At 35.8% G+C, this 23,476-nt stretch overlaps 1 protein-coding gene across 2 annotated transcripts in view; it reads left to right on the top strand.

Moving 5' to 3' along the window:
* The window catches only part of WDR70 (WD repeat domain 70), a 307,909-nt gene that overhangs the window by 19,375 nt on the left and 265,058 nt on the right, over window positions 1-23,476 (top strand). For both annotated transcript variants that reach the window (XM_068535256.1, XM_068535255.1), the window contains exon 5: window positions 3,436-3,637. In XM_068535256.1, coding sequence (XP_068391357.1) covers window positions 3,436-3,637 — 202 coding nt within the window. The remainder of the gene's footprint in view (window positions 1-3,435; window positions 3,638-23,476) is intronic.

The following is a 23,476-nucleotide window of genomic DNA, read 5'->3' on the forward strand; positions in this document are numbered from 1 at the left end:
CATTTTGAGTTCATTATGTATATGATGTGAGGTAGGGGTCCAATTTTTTTGTTTTTGTTTTTTGTTTTGGTTTGATTTTTGACCCATCTTGGTGATTCTTTTTTTTTTTTTTTTTATAAATTTATTTATTTATTTTTGGCTGCATTGGGTCTTTGTTGCTGCGCGCGGGCTTTCTCTAGTTGTGGCGAGTGGGGACTACTCTTTGTTGCAGTGCATGGGCTTCTTATTGCGGTGGCTTCTCTTGTTGTGGAGCATGGGCTGTAGGGCGGGCGGGCTTCAGTAGTTGTGGCACGTGGGCTTCAGTAGTTGTGGCTTGTGGGCTCTAGAGCGCAGGCTCAGTAGTTGTGGCGCACGGGCTTAGTTGCTCCACGGCTTGTGGGATCTTCCCGGACCAGGGCTCGAACCTGTGTCCCCTGCGTTGGCAGGCAGATTCTTAACCACTACGCCACAGGGAAGTCCCATCTTGGTGATTCTAATGTGTAACGTAAGGTGTGATTCCAGAGTAGTTTTCTATTTTATTTTATGAATGTTCAGCATTCATTATATGGTGATCATTTTCTTCACTGTTTTTTTTAAAATGCACACTTATTATATATGTTATTTATTATGATAATTTGAATTCAGTTCTGGAATTGGTCTTCTGCTCTCTTGGCTGTATTTCATTTGGTCCTATATATTTTAAATATGTTTCATGTTAGTTTTTCTCCTTTGTAGCATGTTGAGAGTCTGTTTCACAATGCATACAGATAATTTAAAAAACGTCTACAACGCTGTTAAAATTTGGTTTAGAGAAAGACAGTAATCTAAAACTACCCTTCTTATTGGCTTAAAGAAATATTATATGGGTGTAAGTTATCATTCAGAAATCAAGTACTGAGAAGAAATACGTCATTTATCCTATGAAAAATAGCTGTAGGATAGTAGAGAAATACTGATATAGTCCAGATTTATAAGGTAGGACTCATTTAGACATTTGCACTTCCTTTTAAGAAAGTAGTACCAGAAACAATGAATTTTGCCTATGAATTTAATGAAATTGTACAACCATACATATTATTTAATGCTTAGCTAAAATCTCACTTAAAAAGTCAGCTGGAAAAAAAAGTCAGCTGAGGAAAACGTTAGGATTGACTCAGCTGTTTTCTCATCGAGTACATGTAGTTTCTCAGGCTCTGGTTCATATTTGGGTACCACATTGAATCAAGGCATATTTTTTTTTAAAATTAATTAATTTATTTATTTTTGGCTGTGTTGGGTCTTCATTTCTGTGCGAGGGCTTTCTCCAGTTGCGGCGAGTGGGGGCCACTCTTCATCGCGGTGCGCAGGCCTCTCACTGTCGCGGCCTCTCCCGTTGCGGAGCACAGGCTCCAGACGCGCAGGCTCAGTAGTTGTGGCTCGTGGGCTTAGTTGCTCCGCGGCATGTGGGATCTTCCGAGACCAGGGCTCGAACCCGTGTGCCCTGCATTGGCCGGCGGATTCTTAAACACTGCGCCACCAGGGAAGCCCAAGGCATATTTTAAACATGGAATGTATTCTGTTTTCAGTCAGGGACATTTTTGGACATAATTTCATGGACTTTGTTTTTCAGGATATTGAAAATATGTTAAAAATGGTTCATTTTTTTTGGCTTGTGCACATTAGCAGCAAAAAGCTAGAAGCAGAATTAGAAGCTGATACATTCTATCAAGTTTCATGTGGGTATTAGGCCTGCATAATCAGCCATGAAATCTATATGGTTCTGTTTAGTTCCCAGTTCAATGATTATTTTTGAACTAGTTACCTGGGTTAAAGCATGGGTGCTAAGGATTAACATTTCAGTTTAGAGCTCTCTGTGGCCTTAATTTTGCGTTAAGGAAGTCTGTGACTTGTAACCAGTACAGTCAGAAATTTGTGATCTGATCACAAGAGAGAAAATTTGGGAGCATGAATACTTTAATACAATTTTATTCAGTCATTCAAGTATTTATTGAACATCTGCTGTGGGTTAGGCACTGCTTTAGAAATTGGTGATACAGCATTTAGCAAGTCAGATGAGATCTCAGCTCATATTGCTGTGGGGACATTTGAGGGGATGGATAACAGATTACAAACAACTAAATAACTAATCAAACAATATAATTTAGCAATGTACATAATAAAGATCATCAAAGTAAGGTAATTAAGGTAATGGTGACTGATGGGGGTGTGTTTGAAAGTTTAGAAAGGACTGTGTGTCTGAAGGCCTCTTTGAGGAGATGACATTTGAGGAGACCTGAATGATGAGAAAGAGACCGTGTAACAAGTGTTTTAGCAGAGGGAACTGCAAGTGCAAAGACCCTCAGGCTGAACCGAGCTTCAGGTGTTCAGTTATGAAGAAGGCCTGTGGGGCTGGAGCACCTTGAGCTTAACTGTTGAAAAAAAGAGAAATTCTCTTTATGGAGGTTTGCTAGCTCCTGTCTTTGTATAAGGATAACATGTATGTGAGTATGTATTCCTTTTAATATTGAACCTAGATGAAAATAAAAAGAAAAATCCCATTTTTTTTTCTTCAGTAGTTATCGACTGCCTATGTCAGGCATCATTTAGGTGCTAGAGCCACAGCAATGAACATAACAGACAAATTTTTGCTTTCATTGAGCTTATATTCCAGAGATACTTCATTAGAAGGCAGTGACACTTTGAATCCTAGAAAATATTTGATAGATTAATTGATATAATTAGGAATGCAATTCTCAACCTTTTGGGATGGGGTGGGAGGTAGAGGGATGGTGGATGGTGGTGGCTTCGGAAGGTATAGAGGTGTTTGATAAAGACTTTAATGAGAGTGTGTGATAGTCCTCAGGTGTGTTGGGTAGAAAAACAGTTGAGAATCAATATGATACTCCCTAGGGTAAGGTATCTTTACAATTCAGGAAAGCTATCAACACGTTTAACATTTTAGCAACTCAGCAAACTTGAATTAGCACTGAGAAATAATTTGTATTTCAGAAAATATACTGAAACATTTTGAGAGTAATATTAACTTTCTTACATGACTGACTTTATTTGCTCCTATGGCAGACAGTGATCGTATTCACATATAGTGAATAGAAGCATTGGTTATCTCAGTAGTTTTCTTTCTTATGGTGTAGTATCTAGTAGTTTTTCTTCCACATTCCAGTTGTTCTGCTGGCTCTTTATGAATGAGGATTATCTAATGGGCCTCTAACATGTAATTGCTCTGAGCTTTTGTCTCTGACTTTATATTTAGGTAAGATAGATAAAAGAAGTTTTTTACTTTCTTTAGGTGAAATAATATTTGAGTCACACATTCAATGTTTGAATTACAAATTTAAAAACATTTAAAAAACTCAGTTGTTAAAAGGAGAGTCAGGGTTTCCTGAGGAATCAGTATTATCTCCAGAGTACGTTCTTTGTTTCAGCAAAGGCAATGAGTTTCTGTTTCTGTATTTTCAGGGATACAAGCAGCAGTGAAAGTGAAACGAGTTCTGAATCTTCTGATGATGAGTTAATTGGCCCCCCTTTACCCCTTAAAATGGCAGAAGAACCAGTTAATCATATGGAGGAAGATATCCTCGGTCCTTTACCTCCACCTCTTGGTGAAGATGTGGAAGATGATGATGATGATGATGATGATGATGATTCAGAAGAGGAGGAAGTAAGTATTTCAGTAGTAATTTAAGAATTCAGTGGAGTAGTGTCTTTTAGAGTAGTGTAGAGATCAGTTCCCTGCTAGACAGTTATTCATGAATGAGATCAACTTAAAAAAAAAGTCTGAGTTTACTACTGACAGCCCCTTGTTGAAAGAACTCTAAAGAATGTATTTCAGGAATAAGGAAGTAGAACTCAAAAACAATAAATGGACAGTAGGAAGCAATGTGTTAAAAAGTTAATAAACATTTTATTAAGTTTATGTAGCATTGAGTGTCATGTTGATGATGAATAAATCTGGGAAGATTTAAAAATAAAGTGGATCTAATATTTTGAACAATAATGTGGAAGATAGGAGAGTGGAATCAGTTCAGTCATTTTGAAGTCATATTATTTGGATGGAGGCTAGAGATGTTAGTTAATTTTAGATTAGCTTAAGTCAAGTTGCAAGTTACAATTTTAAGAGTAAATGCCCAAAAAATAGAAATTGTGTAACCTCCAAAATAGTAAAAGGAAAAACATATGAAGAAAACCGTTGATGTACTTTGTATTTTTGGTACCTAGAATGGATCATTTTTTAATACCACCTTTCTCTATGTGACAGATTATTTTCAGTCATAATTATGAGTTGAAACAAATAATAATGGTCAGAAGAGAAGCTGACAGCCTTTGCAGATCTATCAGTGACTTCATCAAAATGGGCATTCTTTGCTTATTTGTATTTACTACACAGTATACCAAAGTTGTCATTCTATGTCTATTCCTAGTTTATTAAAGAAAGCTTTTCATGCACACATGTGTATGTAAAATTAGGAAAAGAGGAACATAAGGATAAATCAGGCAGTTTCATTAAAAATTTTGTTTTACAATAAACTCCTGAAACTGCAGTGTTGGCCATATCATTTTTCTTTTGATGTCAGTCCTAGTGGCTTTTAAACATCTCTGTTCTTAAAACACTTTCACTAAAATCTCTTCTTCCAGAAAATCCATCATTTTCTAATATATTTGGTAAAAACTTCTAAAGTTTCCTCTGAAAAATCAGAGAAAATGGCTAAATAATGGCAGATGTTGTCATTAAATGATCCATTGCTTTAGAATGTTTTTGATGAAAACAATTGAGGTGTTTAAACATTCCCATTTTGAATTCTTCTGCCGACCTAGTCTACCATCTTTTGTCTTTTTCTCCTGGCATTGAAATTATAGCAGAATGGAAGACTCTTTTTGTTTCTTTGACTTTACAATCATTGTTTATTTTGAACTTACTGTTTAAATGCACAACATGAAGTACACCAGGGATTGGAGATATGAAACCACCCTTGAAGTAAGCTTGAATGATTCTGAACCATTAAAAATATTACCTGAACATGTGTGTAGCTGAGTATATTTGTGCATGTATGTGGTGCAGATAGTATAACTGGGAGTGCGCCAAACTAACTTCGTGTAGAATGCAATGGTTATTAAAAGATAAGTAATAAAAATATGCTAATTTGAAGCTTACGTATGTGTTATCAAAACTCAGCACTAATCATAGCAAAAAAAAAAAAAATTTCTAAACTGACAATTTTAGAATTGCCAGCACCTGGTGATAATAAAAAGTAGTCTCATCTTTAGTTGATTTTATTTTTGTTTTTAAATTCTCTAAAGAAAATGTACCCCCATATTGGTCTGCAATACTACCACTGAAATGCTTTTGATATGCCATTGAAGAAAGCACAATCATTCCAAAAAAAGACAGTAAAGGGGAAAAAAGAAGTAAATGAAAATCTTGGTAAATAGAGATCGCAAAATAAGATGGTAAGCATGAATACAAATACAGTTGACCCTTGAACAATGCAGGAATTAGGGGCACCGACTCTCTGAGCAGTCAAAAATCCGAGTATAATTTACAGTCAGCCCTCCATTTACATGGTTCCTCCACATCTGAGGCTCCACATCCTCAGATTCAACCAACTGTGGATCATGTAGTACTGTAGTATTTACTATTAAAAAAAAAATCTGCTTATAAGTGGACCTCTGCAGTTCAAAGTCATGTTGTTCAAAGGTCAGCTGTATATCATTATTCACAATAGATGTAAATGGACTAAACTTGCTACTTAAAAGACAGAAATTCTCAGATTGGATTAAAAAATTCAGGCATATTCTACTTATGAATGATACATCTAAAATGTAATGACATAGAAAGGTTGAAAGAAAAAGGAATAAAAGAGACTACAGCAGGAAAATGCTAACTGAAAGATAACCGATTAGTATTATAAAATTAATGTAAAGATAAAATGAGTGTCATTAGCTAATGGTAAAAGAAACAATTTATTCTCCAGGGAAATTTGATAGTCCTTAACCTGTGTGCATTTTAACACAATATAATCAAAGCAAAAATTGACAGAATTATAAGGAGAAATGGACAAACCTACAGTGATAATGGAAAATTGTTCAGAAACAATTCAGGAATTGTTAAGATGGCAATTAGAGTATAGATTTTAGCAATACAAATGCACAAGTTTTATCTATTGAACATATATAGAACCTTCATCCAACATTTTCTTTTCAAGCATACATGGGTAATCAGAAACAACAGCAACCACACGTCTAGGCCACAATGTGTGATGGACAAGGAAAAGATGTGTTTAATTATTTTGGGTAGTTCATAGAGTAGGTAATATTTAGGTTGAACTATCATATGTGAGAATGACTTATGTTTGTTTGTTATGAATGTTTGTGTGCCCCCCAAATTCATATGTTGAAGTCCTAACCTTCAGTGTGACTGTATTTGGAGATGAGCCTCTTTGGAAATAATCAAGGTTAAGTTAGGTCATAAGGGTGGGTCCTGATCCATATAGGATTAGCCTCCTTATAAGAAGAGAGATGCCAGAGAGCTAGGTCTGCACATAACAGCAAGAAGCTGGCTGTTTATAAGCCAGGAAGAAAGTCTGCAACAGAAACCAAATTTGCTGGCACTTGGTCATGGACTTCTAGCCTCCAAAACTGTGAGAAAATAAATTTTTAATCTTTAAGCCACCCAATCTGTGGTATTTTGTCTGAGCTGATGAATGCAGGTTTGCAATGCTGGCAAGGTACCGGGGAAGAGAGAATAGAAGTAAGAAGGGTGTTGTGAGGAGAAAAAAAGTTGCTATAGTGAGGAACTAAATGTGTGCAAGTACATGATAGTGTGGTGAAATGTCATGTGATTAGTGCATAGCTGTTTTTTCTTACTAGGGGGAAGTGGAAAGATGAGGCTGATGAGATCAGATCCAGAGAAGAAATACAGTAATCCCCCCTTATCCAGGGGGATATGTTTCAAGACCCCAGTAGATGCCTGAAACTGTGGATGGTACCAACCCTTACATATACACTATGTTTTTCCTATACATATATACCTGTGATAAAGTTTAATTTATAAATTAGGCACAGTAAGAGATTAACAATAGTAACTTATAATAGAACAATTATAACGATATACTGTAGTAAAAGTTACTGGCATACCTTGGAGGTATTGCTGGTTGGGTTCTAGACCACCACAATGAAGCAAATGTTGAAATAAAGCAAGTCACATGAATTTTTTGTCTTCCCAGTGCATATAAAAGTTACGTTTACACTGTTCTATACTCCATTAAGTGTGCAATATAGCATTATCTCTAAAAGAAAACAATGTACATACCTTAATTTAAAAATATGTTATCGCTAAAAAATGTTAACCATCATCTGAGCCTTCAGCGAGTTGTAATCATTTTGCTGGTGGAGGGTTTGAAATATTGAGATTTACCAGAACATGACCCAGAGACATGAAGTGAGCAAATGCATGGGAAAAATTGTGCCAATAGACTTGCTCCAAGCAGGGTTGCCACAAACCTTCAATTTGTAAAAAACGCAGTAAAGAGCAATAAAACAAGGTATGCCTGAATGTGAATGCGGTCTTTCCCTCTCTCTCAAAATATATTATTGGACAGGTATAATGCCTTTTCGATCTTAACTAAGCATTTATCATGCACTGTGGTCATAACTTTTTGCAGTTTGAGGTGTGATAGCAAAACTAGCATGAATTTCTTTTTGCTTCTTCATGATTTCACAGATAGGAGATTTGTTCTTACTGTAGATCCTAGGGACCTCTGCATACCATTTTTTTCCTTATCAAGTTGAGAACTTTTCAACTTTTCACTTAAAGGAAGCACTTTATAGCTTCTTTTTGGCATTTTCAAATTGCCAGCATCACTCTTGCGCTTTGGGGCCGTTATTAAGTAAAATAAGAATTACTTGAACACAAACACTGTGATATCTTGACAGATGACTACTAAGTGACTGCTGGGCAGGATACACTATACAAAGGGATGCTTTACTTGTTGGGCAGGAAGGAGCAGGATAGCTTGAGATTCTGTCATGTTACTCAGAAAGGCACACAATTTAAAACTTATGAATTATTTGTTTCTGGAACTTTTGATTTAATATTTTCATACCAAGGGTAACTGAAACTGCAGAAAGCAAAAACCAGGGATAAGAGGGGATGCCTGTACTTTGTGGAGGAGGTGGAATTTGAATGAGCCTTGTAGAGGGTAAAATTTTGATGGGCGAGGTAAGTGGAGGCCACCTCCTATCTAGGAAGAGTGAATGGCCGGAACAAAGGCACAGTGTACAAGATTAGATTTGGGAAGATGGGAAAATCAACTTTTCTAGAATAGAGGGTTAATGAAGATTGGACCTTTGACTTGGAACTGATAGGTGAGTAAACCCAAAGTGCAGCTATGCAGAGAAGGAAAAACATGCATGGGTGTGGGGCTCAGAAGTCCATTTGAAATCTTATCATGGCTGTAATTAAAGTGTATCAGGAGACTGAATAACTGCTTTCTGGTTTTTTATAAGATTATGTACTGGTTCTTTTTGGAAGTAAAACTTTAAGTCTTTTTATGGTGTGCCTTTCCTCTTGTAAACATAGTAAACAGAAAATGCTAATTAAATAACAGGCAGGTCAAAACAAGTCTGTTGGTGATTTGTGCCAGTAACAGCTTCAGTTTTAAAGTATGCACTAATTGATAATGCAATACTTGTTAGCATTGTTAATGGATTAACTCTGAAACTAGATTGGAGAGAAAACAAGAGTGGGAGATTCCTTATTTCCTCTCCATTTCTCCTTCTATTTTTCTTTCCAACATATATCACAACCAGCATTTTCAAGACTAGGGCAGAGGTGATAGATGAAGCAGATAGCTTGGAAATTTGGAAACATTGTGAATGTGGCTTTGCAGTAGCCTTCCTAGATTCAGGTAAATTATGTTGGCCTTGAATGGAGGCCTTTGATTTTCAGACTTTGTGGTTAGATAGTAGATGAGTGGCAACATCAGTCTGTTTTTTAAGTCTGAGTGAGAACAAACTTTTCTACTTTATTATATTTGGTAAGTGGGATATTGGCAGCCTTCTAGATCAAACAGTAGTAGAATTAGGGATCATAGGCAAAGGAAATCTGTTGATTACTATCTTGAATATGAATGTTATTGTGGAATCTAGACAAAGTAGCATGATTCATTTTATTTGCATTACAGTGTTGGGCCTGTGTTTCAACACTGAGTTTCAAATGTTTCTGGCCTTTGAAAGAATTTTGTTTTTGTGTTTGGTTGGACTTAGGGCCTAGTAATTCTTTGCTTGTTGATTCAGAAACTTAATTTAGTTCCTTCAGGAAATCAGTCTGAGGTAATGCTAAGCAAAATTATAAGAGATTGTTTTATATATCAGAATGCTAGTTGTATTTTTACAGTTTGGGATATGTCAGAATTGCCCCGTCTACTTATTAAGGCTTAACCATTTTGTAGGTGCCCTTGGTTTCCTTTCCTTTTTTCGCTCATACTTGGATTCATCACCATCAACCTTTTGTATTTTTTGTTTCCTTTTGTTTTAGCCTTTTTCTTTCTACTTGCTCTTGGCTCTAAGCTTGCAAACATACTGAAATCTTCCTTTAAGTCAGTTTCCCCTCCAACCTACTGTCCAATTTCCTCTTTTTCTTTATCAGCTAATGTCTCGAAAGCAGTATTTATATTTGCCACCTCTGTTTTGTCACTACACAGTTTCTCCTTAAATCTTTGTTGTCAGTTTCTGCTCTTACCATTTCATAGAGATCCCCAGTGACAAAATCCAAATATCCAAAGGCCCTTTCTCAGTTCTCATTTTGTACCTACCTCTGCATTATTGGACAATATTGACTTCTTCTTCCTTGAAACTCTTCCCTTGCCATTTCTCTGTACTGTTGGCTTGCTGCCTATCTCTTTGACTGTTTTTTCAGCAGATATTTATTGAGCACATCTTATGAGTCAGGTACTTTGCAGGTGTTAGGGATACAGCAGAAAATAATGCAGACAAATCCCTGCTCTGGTGGTGCTTACATTTCCGCTAGAGCCTCTTTTACTACTTCATATTTCCTTACATTTCTCCAACCATAAGCATTCCCTGAGGGTATGTCCTTGTGTACCTTAACATTTCATATTTGGCCTGGGTGGAGTTTCTTACATCTTCCTGTACTCATGACTCCTATTCACTCAGAGCAACTGGAGGCATACCTCATTTCATTTGAACTTCAGATTCAGCTTTCTAACCACTCATGAAACATGTCCATATTTAAGCTCCCACAAGATTCTAAATTCAGCATTTAAGATCAAACTCAGGCATTTGCTTTCCCACTTGAACTTTTGCTGTGGTCACTTAGCTTATCTCTTTGCCTCCAGGATCTTCAGTCCCTTTTCCTCACTGCTGCAAGATTAAACTATTGATAACACAAGTCATATTGCAAGTAATGGTACTCATTCCCTAGATGAGGGAAAATAAACTACCACAGCAAGTGGGCTTGACTCATGGGGATTCCTGAATACAATCTGATTTTTTTTGTTGCTCAGAAACTTGCAAAGCACTGTGACTTTTTAGAGAGACATTCTACTTGGTAGGAAAGCAGCCACATTTACATACTTGAGTGGCTAAATATTTCAGCAAGTATTATTGAAATTAATGGAAAAATATTTTTAATAACCCAGTGATTCTTAATCTGAACATAAGAATCATCTTTGGTACAATTAAAAAACATGTATTTGTAGGTTCTGTAATCCAGAGATCAATTAAGTAGGACTAGGGTGAACCTGCCTCAACTCCTGCAATCTTGTGTTGTAACAAAAGGCTTCATAGGTTATTCTGATGCACCTCTTCCCAAACCACTTGTGACTGCTCACTTAAATAGTCACAGTTGGGGTCATAGGTTAACTCAGTTAGGGTGCCTTCATAGGTTATGATCTGTATCATGCCTCATGGATGCCTAAGGACATGGGCTATTGCTTACAAAATAATGTTTCCTAAAAACAAGGATATGGAATTGCTGACCTGTTTCTCTGTGCTAATGAAGCCACTTTGAAGTTTTCATATAAAACATACAAGAATATTCTTTCTCCCAGATAGCTTAGAAGTAATACTTATTTTGATTTTTATTTTTTGAAAAATGTTTCTTTTATGATATGTGAAGGTTGATGTCTCTGAAAAGCATTAGTGTTTAATTGCTTCTGAAGATGACATGGGAGAGATGGTAAGTTCCTGGCCTTTTGAATCTCTCATTTTTATGTCTTTTTATGCCTATCTTGAATTATACCTATTAAATTATAATTGTCAGATTTTGTGAAGGGCTATGAAGAGGTAGGTATTCTAGGAATTGAGCCAATAGCTGTGTCAGTTATTGAGACTATATTACTAAATATCAGGAGCCTTAAAAATGTTCATTTCCTTTAAACTTAGTAATATCACTTCTTGGATTCTAGCCTAAGGAAATTTGGAAAAAACTTTATGCACATAGATGTTTATCATAGTACTGCATGTAGTAGTGGTTTTCAGAATGTGTTCCGTGGAATGCTGTTGGGGGGCAGTTGTGGTAGGGTTGGGTCCCTCCCCTACACTCAACAAGGTCAGCTCTGTTTTATGTTAGGCTTGCTCAGAGCTTTCTCTTGACAGTTTCCATGTCTAAAAAAGTTTGAAAATAACTGACATATTTAAAATATTAAAATAATTAGAAATAATGTAAAGAAATATCTAATAATGGAAGAAGGACCAGTAAATTGTTGTGTAGTCATATAAAAGCATTATGTAGTCATTAGACATGTTTAATAAGAGTTTTCAATAGCAATAGGAAAGGGCATAAAACTGTATAGACAGTATGATTTCAAAACTTTAAATATTGCATCGGTATGGAAAAAATCCCTCCCATTGCTTACTTCTGCATTATGGGAGTGAGGATAATGCTTATTTATGCCCTATACTTTTCTGTTCTTTTCCAGTTTCCACATTGATCATAAACTGTGCCTGTCATTAGAAACAAATGATGGGAGTACAAACAGCAGTCCTCTGTTATAAGGCAGTTATGATCTTAATTCAAAAATCTAGGACAGACAGAGAAAAAAACCCAAACAGAACAGTATTGAATATAAAATGTCTTAAGTACTGGTGAGTACACTTACTTTTTGTGTGTTTTACCTTGTTCCAAAAAGGATTTAATTAAGTGAAATGCTATAAGAAAGCAGAAGTTAGGAAGAATGAATGAAAAAAAGGAAAACCAAGGTACATAAATAAAGTGAATATAAAACACACAGGAAACAAAGTTCTGTATTTGCTATGGGTAAGCCACAAAACCTCATCACCATTATTGATTCCTTTCTTTCCTTCCTACCCTATATCCAATCTCTAATTCATTAACTAGTCTTACTAGCTCTGTCTTCAAAGTTTATACCAGATCTCTCCATTTCTGTCTCCATTACTACCACCTTAGTCTAATCTGGTATCACTTCAGTATCAGTAGCCATGTACGTCATCTGTCAGCTTCCGCTGTTGACTGGACCACTATGATGGTAATCCAGGCAATAAAAAGAGACAAAATATAGATATAGGGAGGCAATATAGAGTAGTGATTAAGGAAATGGACTTGGAAGACAGATGGAGCTCTTTCACTTTCAAGCTGTGTGACTTTGGGCATTACTTAACCTCTCTGTGTCTTTCTTTCCTCCTCTGTAAAATAGGGCTAACAAAACACCTAACTCGAGTTGTGTGGATGATTGAATAAGTGAATGAATATATATAGAACCCTTAGAACGGTGCCTGGTATTTATCATTATGATCATCTATTTTAATATATAACAAAAAGAGAATTAAAAAAACTAACATGATTCCTAATAAAAACATTTAAAAATGAAACTAAAAGGGAACTTTAATATTGTATTAAATGATTCATTCATGTTTCATACCACCAGTCAGCGTTATACATAATTAAGGAGCACTGGAGGTATTCCCTTTAAAATCAGAAATAAAAGATGGTAACTGTCACATTATTATATTATTCTAGACATTTTTGCTAATTAAACAAACTGAAATAATCAAGAGTATTAAAAGAAGTGAGAATATTGATGTATTTGATATGACTCTACCAAACAACAAAAAGGGGCTAATCAAAACAGATTAATAAGAGACTTCCCTGGCGGTCCAGTGGTTAAGACTTTACCTTCCAATGCAGCGGGCGCGGGTTCGATCCCTGGTTGGGAAGCTAAGATGCCACATGCCTTGCGGCCAAAAAACCAAAACGTAAAACAGAAGCAATATTCTAACAAATTCAATAAAGACTTAAAAAAAAAAAACTAAAAAAAACAGGTTAATAGTGTCTAGTTTAATAGTGTCTAGTTTAAAGGGTTAAAATTGAAAAAGAGATACCTGTTTTACAACAGGAACAACAACAAAAATTAGAAGTAAGCTTAGTGAGAGATGCATCTGAATATAAATATAATATAAACACTATAAAGCTTTTCAGTACAAAAAAGAAGTAAGAACCACTAAATAATCAGTAAATATTAAATTTTTTCCCACAGAGGTTAAATAATTTGCCCAATTTATTCATTTACTCACTTATCTCACTATTTAGTGGTAGAGTTGCTGTTCAAACCCAGGCTGTCTGTGCTTTTAACATTACTGTGCTGCCTCCCATACTTGGAAGGCAGTGGCATTGAGCTTTGAGCCTTTGTTAAGTGGTGAACCCATATATCAGTTAGTACATTATTGATTTGGCTGCCGGTGACAGAAAATAACAGTGACTTAAACAGATAGAAGTCTTTTTTTTTTTTCCTGTCTTACATAAATGAAATAAAGAATTAAATAGACCAGGGCTACTTTGCAGGTCCAGCATATCACAGATCTAAGCTGCTTCTGTCTTTTTGTTCTTCCATCATCAATGGGTGGGCTTCAACATGGACGCTCTAGCTGTAGCCATTATTTTTGCAGTTTTGTCAGCAGGAAGGCAGAAGGGATAAAGAAGGCAACTCATTTTGAACTTTATATCTTTCTGTCACATGAGAAATACAATATTTACTTTAGGGATCCAGGATTCTAGCTAAAATTCAATGCTTCCATTACAAAGGATGGATGATGGGGGCAGCCAACTAGCAACTATGTAGTGTGTATGAATTTATACTCAGTGCTTGGTACTTTCACTTATAGTAATGGCAAATTATTTATTTACTTTTTAAATCTTTTTAGGCATATTGAATAGTCCTTTAATATTGTATCGATATGACATACATATGTATACTCTATTTATTTGATTTCATTTTGCACATTGTGAACATATTAGCTGCCTTTCTCCAAAGTCTCAAAAGACATAGTTTATGTTTACTAATGCAATCTTTAAACTCCTAGGATTTGGTTACTATATTAGCATGTATGAATTTCATTTGAATTCCTGTCTGTTTCATCTTGCTATTTAGTTATTCTACTGTTTTTATTTCTTCTGGAATGAGGTGCAATCTTTATGGTTCATTTTGTTAAGGAGAGATTCCATAAAACTAGTCTTGGCTAAGATTTTAGTCAAGTTCGACTATATATGTCAAGTTCGTTTTTATAGAGGATCTTTGAAACGTTCATAAAAAAATGGAGGCATAGGAGTGGATTTTTGTTTTTAACTTTACAAAAGCATTCCCAGTAAGAGATCTTAACAAAGAAAGTACATTTTAAATGCTTTTACTTTAGGAGAATGTGCTTCTTCAGTGAAGCAAGTTAAAACTGTAAACAAAATAAGCAATTTTCCCTCAATTGAATTTATGATTGTCATTATTTTTAAAAAGAGTTTTACCTCCTCACCACTTTCTTTTATTATTTCCCACAACTGACATATAATTCATTGCTCATTTAGCACTGGCTCTATCAGTAATTCAAGATTTTTTTTAAGGACATGTCTAATCTCTCATTAGAATAGGATAATATAGAGAAGGCCTGATTTGTAAATGTATTAGACCTCACCAATTCCTCTTTGCCCATTAATTCTCTCTGACAAAAGAGTCTGTTAGTTTTGAGTGGACACTGATCCAAACTGTAATGCTTCCTTCCCATTCCTCCAGTTTCTGCTTGTTAAAATTCTGTCTAGCCTTTGGAGACCATTTCAAACGTGATTTCCTTCAAACAGCCTCTCCAGATGCCAGCTGCACGTGCTACTTCCCAGGCCTGTTTTCTCCCTTGTATAACAAACTTAAGCTATTTTTCCTGTGAAATCATTACTTGTATTCTTGTGTTAACTACTGTGCCTCTCCTTTGCAATCCTTTGTGATGACCTTAGGTACAGGGATTTGTATATAAATAGTACAGTAGTTTTTAAAAACTTGCAACCTCTGGTGTAGTGCCTTTAATGTAGTACATAGAGTAAATATTTGTCAGTTGGAATTGAATGTGTTTGGTTTTTATAATTGAAAACCTCATTTTATGACATTTGAGAGTGTTTTCTATTTTTGACATATAAATCCCTAGTTTTTACATGGAAAATGGAAGTTGGGATAGAGGACTGAACAGAAAACATGTGAGCATGAAAATGCAAAGAGACACCTGCTTTGTAAGAGCCATTATATATGCCTTGTCCTAAGCTTAAAATTTAGTTACATAATAGTTGAATAATTGTAAGAACTGCCCTACAGTTGAATGAGATTAGTTAATTTAATCGTATAGACTATAATTGCTTATGAACCTACCTTTTAAATGAGGCAAAAAAAAAGTTGTAGTTTTCTCTTCTGAAAACAGTCCCACAAAGCTTAAAATGTGATTGTTTTGATTGAGGTATAATTATATATAGTAATGTGCACAGATCTTAAGGTTTCAGTTTGAACAATTTTGACAGTTTTGTATACACCAGGTGTAGCCACCATCCTAAACAAGATACAGGACATTCCTGTCACCCAAATAGTTCTTTGTGCCCTCTTCTAGTCACAAACTTTTAAAAAATGAGCTCTTGATAGCACTAGAATTGGAAGGAAAATTACCAGAGAGCAATACTGATTGTTTTACGTTAAGAACTATGTGGATAGCTCCTGGTTGTGGTTAATTTTTTTAATATGCATTTTACTTTAGTTGCTGGTTAGTAGTTGTTTTAGTGTTGCTGCTGAAGTCACTGGATTGGAAGTGTTAATGTTGTTTGTTATAATTTTTTTTGATGACAAGCTTGCTTTTCACTCATTTTTCCTTTGTTCCATTTTACTCATCTACAGTGGTAATAAAATTGTTCTTTCAAATAGAATGCAAATGAAAATGGTATGCAAACCATAATTGAACTTTGCCAAACTATACCAACTGTTAAGTAATTAGAAGTATTTAGTGAGTATTTGAACTTATATTATTATTTTGCTTTGAACTGAATAAGTGAACAAAAATTCAAGAGGATAGAGTCAGGAAAGAGGTGAAAAATGCTTTTTAAACCATATCTATTATATGTACATAATTCTGATTTTTATTTTAAAGGTAAAGAAGGTTGTAACGTAATCAAATGGAAACTCTGGGATTATTGAGGATTTTCATTATCCTTGCTGTCCCATTTCCCGTTCCTACAGAGAACTGAAAGTTGCATTTTTATGACTGTAACTAAAGGCTAGATGTAGCAGTGACTTTTTAGCTGTGAGCACCTGTTTTCCATGAGCTTTCTCTGACTCCCTGGTTGGCACGTTCCGTGGTGGAGAGTCCAATTTGGGTCACCACTGTGCTTCCCTGACTTCTGGGCTGAGGCTTCTCATCTCTTGGCCTTGGTCATTGCCAACCACCTGTATCAGTCAGTCTCTTTCCCTCATGCATAGGCAAAGGTTGAAGAATTAAAAGTGGACAAAAACTCTCTTTTATTCTCAGGAGTTGATCTATGTGAGGAATGAGATGATGCCTGTAAACACTTAACATATGGACTGACACATACTGAGTACTCAAAATTGCTGGATTTTAACGTTGTTTTCATCATCATTACCAATATTTGATTAATGACCAATTTTAATTTAATTGCAGCTGACTGGAGAAAAAAGTTTTTAAAAAACAATGTGAGGAAACTTAATGATTTTAACTTCAGAGGAAAATCAGTGTTCTTTAAAACAGAGCAATTTAATTACACCAGCAAGATTCTGTCAGCAGAGGATGCTAGAAGCTCTATTCCAAAATCCAGTGAATGTGTTCATTACTATTTCCAAACTAATGTGGGAAGGTCTTCATTCTTTAAGATGGGCACCAGGGGGCAATAGAAGCATTTTAGCTTTTGGCGTGAATCCATTTTTTTCAACTGTCTCCTTTCTACAGTGGAAGGAAAAAAAGAATCTTATAAACAATGTCTTCTAAAAGTTGGAACAGGTGAGGTTTAGGTTGAGATTAATGTTGGAGTAATTACCTTTTTTTGTTTTTGAAGAATAATGTAGAAAAATTCTTTATTGTGATTTGAGAATATTATGACAGTAATATAAAGTTTGTTTTTTTATCTTTAAGCTTTTAAAATCACTAACAGATTCCTGTATAGAATAAGGCTTAATGGCAGGAATTTTAAGGATAGCTTCTTTATAATTTAAGTCTGTAAGGTCAAAGAAGAAGGTTTATTTCTCTGATCACCAGAGTAATCCAAACTTTAAAAAACACATATCAGATCTTGTCACGCCCCTGCTTTCTTTGTTACTTTCCTGTCAGTAAATGCTGCAATTTCTTCCTATCACATTGTTAAGAAATCCTCGTTCCTTGCCTTGATCTCTAAGGCCCTGCATGACTTGGCCTCTGCAGATCTCTCTGACTTGATCTCCTTCCACTCCTGTCTTACTCACTTTTCTCTACCCGTGTTGACTTTTCTGCTTTTCTTTGAACAGCTATGCTTGTTCCCTCATAGAGCCTTTCTATTTTGTCTTTCTTCTACTCGAAATAACACTCAGAGCTTCACATGACTCCCTCATTTCATTAGGATTTTTGTTCAAGTGTTACCTCTCTGACTACCTTATATAAGTACTCCACCTCCATCCCACTGCTTTATGGTGCTCCATTATAGGACATTTTTGTTTATTGGTTTATTGTCTTTCTTCTCACAGTAATTTAAGTTTCCTGAGGGCAGTAACAGTGTCTCTTTTACTGTTGTATCCCCAGTGGCTTGACCTGTACGTGGCACATAGTAGATACTCAAGGAATATTTGTTGAATGAATGGCCATCTTTGGCTCTGGTTATAGTTACTCTCTTTGCCCTGGACGTTTCATGGAATCAAAGCCAACTTCTGATATAATCACAGTTAACCTTTAGAAACTCAGGAGCAATATTCCACTCTTACACTTCCAGGCTAGTCCTACCACAGTTCCCTTGTCAAAACTCTGCAGACCTTTTTAAGCTCCCATTTCTAGGTGGGCTTTTGTATCCCCTCAGGTGGCTTCTGAGAATGGTCCGTAGTATGGGTCCTTTCTGCCTCTAATCAAGGGTTTTTATTTTGTGCACCTGCAATGTGAATGACTGCTAGTATGGACCATTTTCTTTATTTTCAGTAATTAGTGTATAGTGGGGACTATGCAGACAATATGCAGACAATACAAAGGACAGTTAAGTGCAATGAAGAAGGCAGGAGGGTACTTTTTATCTGACTGATTGTAGTCTCCTCAAATTACAAGTTGTTTTAATATTTAAGTATTCAGCATTAAATTCTGGTAAACTTCTATCAATATAATGGATATATAGTGAATTGCAAATCTTGCAGATGTAAAATTTCTTTAAGTCTATGGAAGTGATGTTAGGGATGTCCCTCACTCAAAGCCGTTTTCAAATGAGGATCTAGTTAAGTTAGACCAGTTCTTTTTTTTTTTTAAATTTATTTAATTAATTTATTCATTTTTGGCGCATTGGGTCATCGTTGCTGTGTGCCGGCTTTCTCTCTTTGTGGTGAGCGGGGGTTATTCTTCATTGCGGTGCATGGGCTTCTCGTTGTGGTGCCTTCTCTTGTTGCGGAGCACGGGCTCTAGGCAAGCGGGCTTCAGTAGTTGTGGCACACGGGCTCAGTAGTTGTGGGCTCGCAGGCTCTAGAGCGCAGGCTCAGTAGTTGTGGTGCACGTGCCTAGTTGCTCCGCAGCATGTGAGATCTTCCCAGATCAGGGTTTGAACCTGTGTCCCCTGCATTGGCAGGCGATTCTTAACCGCTGCGCCACTAGGGAAGTCCCAGACCGGTTCTTAATTGAAAAAGAGAAAATTTACAAGGATGATAAATGATTTGAATATTATGGGATTAAGAGCCTTGGAGAAAATTCACGAAGGTTTTGAATTTTTTTTGCAAAAACAGCCCCCTTGATGATGATGCCAAAGTTGATCCTGTAGTCTCTGATGCCATTTTAAAATAATTAATTAATTAATTAATTAATTAATGTTTGGCTGTGTTGGGTCTTCGTTGCTGTGCATGGGCTTTCTCTAGTTGCGGCGAGCAGGGGCTACTCAGTGTGATGCCATTTTATGTTGTCTAAATTTTAGTTGGAAAAATTGCTCCCTACTTCTTATAAAGTAATACCTGATTCATTCTTTGTGGATTGTAAGATTTAGTGTATTCTGAGATTTGATGTAGTTACGACTTAATTTTTGTTAAAGATTAAATAAACTATTTAAAAATTTAAATTTCATTTTAAGATAATTTAGTCAAACCTTTTAATGCCCCTTTTTAATGAAAATTTAGGTCTCCTTTTCAGTTGACTACTTATCTTGTAATCATGAAAAAAAGTTATGATGTTCTCCCTTGTATCCTTTATTATTTATTACAGCCATATACTTATCTTCTGGATTCACAGAACCCTTGTTCATTTCTGCAAACAATCCCTTGGACATCTTCTTTCTCAGAACTTCTTTTCCCCTTTACCCAAGGATTTTTACTATCATCAGTACTTTATATGAAGTAATGAAATCCTCTTCTTCTTTTATTCCCCCTGACTCTCTCTGCTTGTAACACCACAGTTTTTTTTCACACTTTGTATTTTTGATCTTACGTTCAGCGGGTTGCATTATTTACACTTCATAGTTCTATTAATACTGTTGTAATTGGCCCTGCCAAAGTCCTTCACTTGTTATTTATCTATGTGTAATCCTCCTCTTTTTATCTTTTGCTTTCATTGCTCTGTTTTTCCAGTTTCTTATGTCTTCCTACGTATGCTTCACCTCTTGGCTCTGTTTCATGTATGTTTCATTTTACCTTAAATTTTTTTTTTTGACATCTTTATTGAAGTATAACTGCTTTACAGTGTTGTGTTTCTGCTGTATAACAAAGTGAATAAGCTATATGCATACATATATCCCCATATCCCCTCCCTCTTGCGTCTCCCTCCCACCCTCCTTATCACACCCCTCTAGGTGGTCGCAAAGCCCCGAGCTGATCTCCCTGTGCCATGCAGCTGCTTCCCACTAGCTATCTATTTTACATTTGGTAGTGTATATATGTCAGTGCTGCTCTCTCACTCCGTCCCGGCTTACCCTTCTCCTTCCCCGTGCCCTCAAGTCCATTCTGTATGTCTGTGTCTTTATTCCTGTCCTGCCCCTAGGTTCATCAGAACCATTTTTTTTTTAGATTCCATATACATGTGTTAGCCTATGGTGTTTGTTTTTCTCTTTCTGACTTCACTCTGTATGACAGACTGTAGGTCCATCCACCTCACTACAAATAACTCAATTTCGTTTCTTTTTATGGCTGAGTAATATTCCATTGTATATATGTGCCACATCTTCTTTATCCATTTACCTTAAAATTTAAAAAAGAAATTGCATGCAGTGTAATTAAATTCCCCCCCCCCCCGCCATTTTTTACTCTCAGTTTATTACTTTAGAGTTTTACTTTGAGTTACTTTATTTATTGATCTCATTTTGTTTTCTTCTGTCTCCCAACTAGTAAGTATTCTTAAGAACAAAGGTCATGTAATTAATTTTTGCACTCCTCTAGATGTTAAAGAAGCTGTAAAAACAGACATCAGTTTTTCAGGTTAGTAGGTATAAACACAGTGTTTGAAAGTGAAACATCTCCGTTGATCTTTCACCCCTTCTATTTACATGGGTAAAAGTGGAAAATTTGCATATGTCAATTTTGAAAAAGATTTCTTAGTGCTTTAATTCAAAAAAGTGCTTTTAAAGAATCTTTACAAAATCATTAATATTTACCAGTATGGATATGTCTTTTAGTAGAATTGTACTTTCCTGTTACCAAGATTATAAAGTTTGCATTTGAATACATTTTATATTTTTAAGTGCCAAATTGATAAAATAGCATGTAAGTAAATATTAAAGCAGCACCAACAGAGCTTACTTAAAAAAAAAATTCTTCTATAGACCTTGATTCTTATTTGGAGGGACATTTTGTTCATACTGTTTGTGCTGAGTGCTGGAAGTGCAGCTAACTGTGAATTTGAAATAAGACCAAGACCACCAAGTTGATTCAGATAGCCTACCAGGCAGCTGTTGGATAGTAATTTTGCCATTTCTCTACTCGTCTGGGTTGGAATCAGGGAGTCTTTGTTCACCTCTGCATGCTGCAGAACCTTGAACACTACAAATGGTGTTTAAATTTTTTTTTTTTTTTGATTAAATGAAGGAGTTAATGGCATAGTGTTGATTTTTGCTCTCATAAAAAGTGTTGCTCGGGACTTCCCTGGTGGTCCAGTGGTTAAGACTCTGCACTTCCACTGCAAGGGGCACGGGTTCGATCCCCGGTCCAGGTAGTTCCAAATGCCACACAGTATTGCCAAAAAAAAAAAAAAAAAGTGATGCTCTAACAAACCAGGAATTCAGTGTTAAGCCACAGTTCAGTATCTGCAGTCCCCTTTTGTTTGATTTATGATAAAGAAATAAGCATATGCTCAAATCTAGAGCCCAGCAATAGTGCTGACAGTAAGTGGATACTTCCTTTGTACAGCAAAGTTCTAAGCACTTAAAGTGAAATAACTCATTTAATCCTCCTACTTCTATTATCCTCTTTTGAAGATGAGGAAACTGATACTCAGAGGCACTAACTTCCCCAAAGCCACAGTAAATGGTGGAGCCAGGTTTCAAATCTAGGGAAGTCTACTCCAGAATACATGTGTTTAACCAATATGCCTTCCTTTACCGCTGGTTGTGACCTATTCTCCTTCTCAAGGTCATCAGTTGTCTCTCCTACACTTGTCTCATACCCCAACCATACAAGCTATTAGCAGTCTTTGAATATGACTACTCTTTCATGCATTCCCGCATGCTTTTCCTTCTGTGTGGACCCTGGTCAATACTTAGTACAACTCCATTCTCTTGGTAGTCTATGTAAGTAGTGCCCCTGTGGGTTACATTGTGACAGACCTGTCTCCGTCAATGAAGAACCTTTTCATTTTGCAGGATCCAATTTTTCTCATTGTGAAAGGAGTGTATTTTCTCCTTTTAAAAGCGTTCACTGACAAAGGGAGAGTTGAATACCTCCTTCCTTATGCTACTTGTGTATTAGTTATATTCCTCTGTTATTTTAAAATTTTTATAACAGCTTTACTGAGATATAATTAATACCCTCAAATTCATAATTTTCAGATATGCAATTCAGTGCCTTTTAGTATAACCGTAGAGTTAGTTGTGCAACCATCACCGCTATCTAATTTTAAAACATTTAAATCCTTCCGAAAAGCAACCTTGTAGCCTTTTACTTTCATTCCCTATTCACCCTCTGCTAGCCTTCCTCCAACTCTTGGCAACCACTAATGTACTTTCTGTCTGTATGGATTTGCCTATTATGGACATTTCATATCAATGGAATAATACAGTAAGTAGTGTTTTGTGACTGATTTCTTTCACTTAGCATAGTGTTTTCAAGGTTCATCCATGTTGTAGCATGTATCAGTACTTCATTACTTTTTATTGCCAAATAAGATTCTATTATATGGACATACTACATTTAAAAAAATGTATTCACTAGTTGATGGGCATTGGGTGTTTACATTTTTTGGCGATTATGAATAATGTTACTTTGAATATTTGTCTAGAATTATTTGTATGGATGTATGTTTTTGGGTTTTTTTGGGGTGTATATGTAGGAGTAGAATTGCTAGGTCATATGATAACTCTATGTTTAACATATTGAGGAACTGCCAAACTGTTTTCCAGAGTAGTTGCACCATTTTACAATCCCATCAGTAGTCTGTGAGGGTTCAATTTCTCCACATCCTCACCAACACATTTTATTGTTTGTCTTTTTGATTATAGCCATCTTGGTGGATGTGATGTGGTATTTCATTGTGGTTTTGATTTGTATTTCCCTAAAGAATAATGATGTTGAACATTGTTTCATGTGCTTATGGGCCATTTGTATGTCTTATTTGGAGAAATGTCTCTTTAGCTCTTCTGCCTGTTTCAGTTGGGTTATTTGTTTATTTATTATTGAGTTATAAGGGTTCTTTACGTATTCTGGACACAAATTCCTTCTTAGATACCTGATTTGCAAATATTTTCTTTCATTCTGTGGGTTGTCCTGTCACCTTCTTTGATGGTGTACTTTGAAGTGTAATAATTTAAAACTTTGGTGGAGTCCAGTTTTTCTGGTTTTTCTATTGTTGCTTCTGCTTTTGGTGT

This window comes from Eschrichtius robustus, chromosome 2, assembly GCF_028021215.1.
Source record: "Eschrichtius robustus isolate mEscRob2 chromosome 2, mEscRob2.pri, whole genome shotgun sequence".
Classification (NCBI taxonomy): domain Eukaryota; kingdom Metazoa; phylum Chordata; class Mammalia; order Artiodactyla; family Eschrichtiidae; genus Eschrichtius; species Eschrichtius robustus.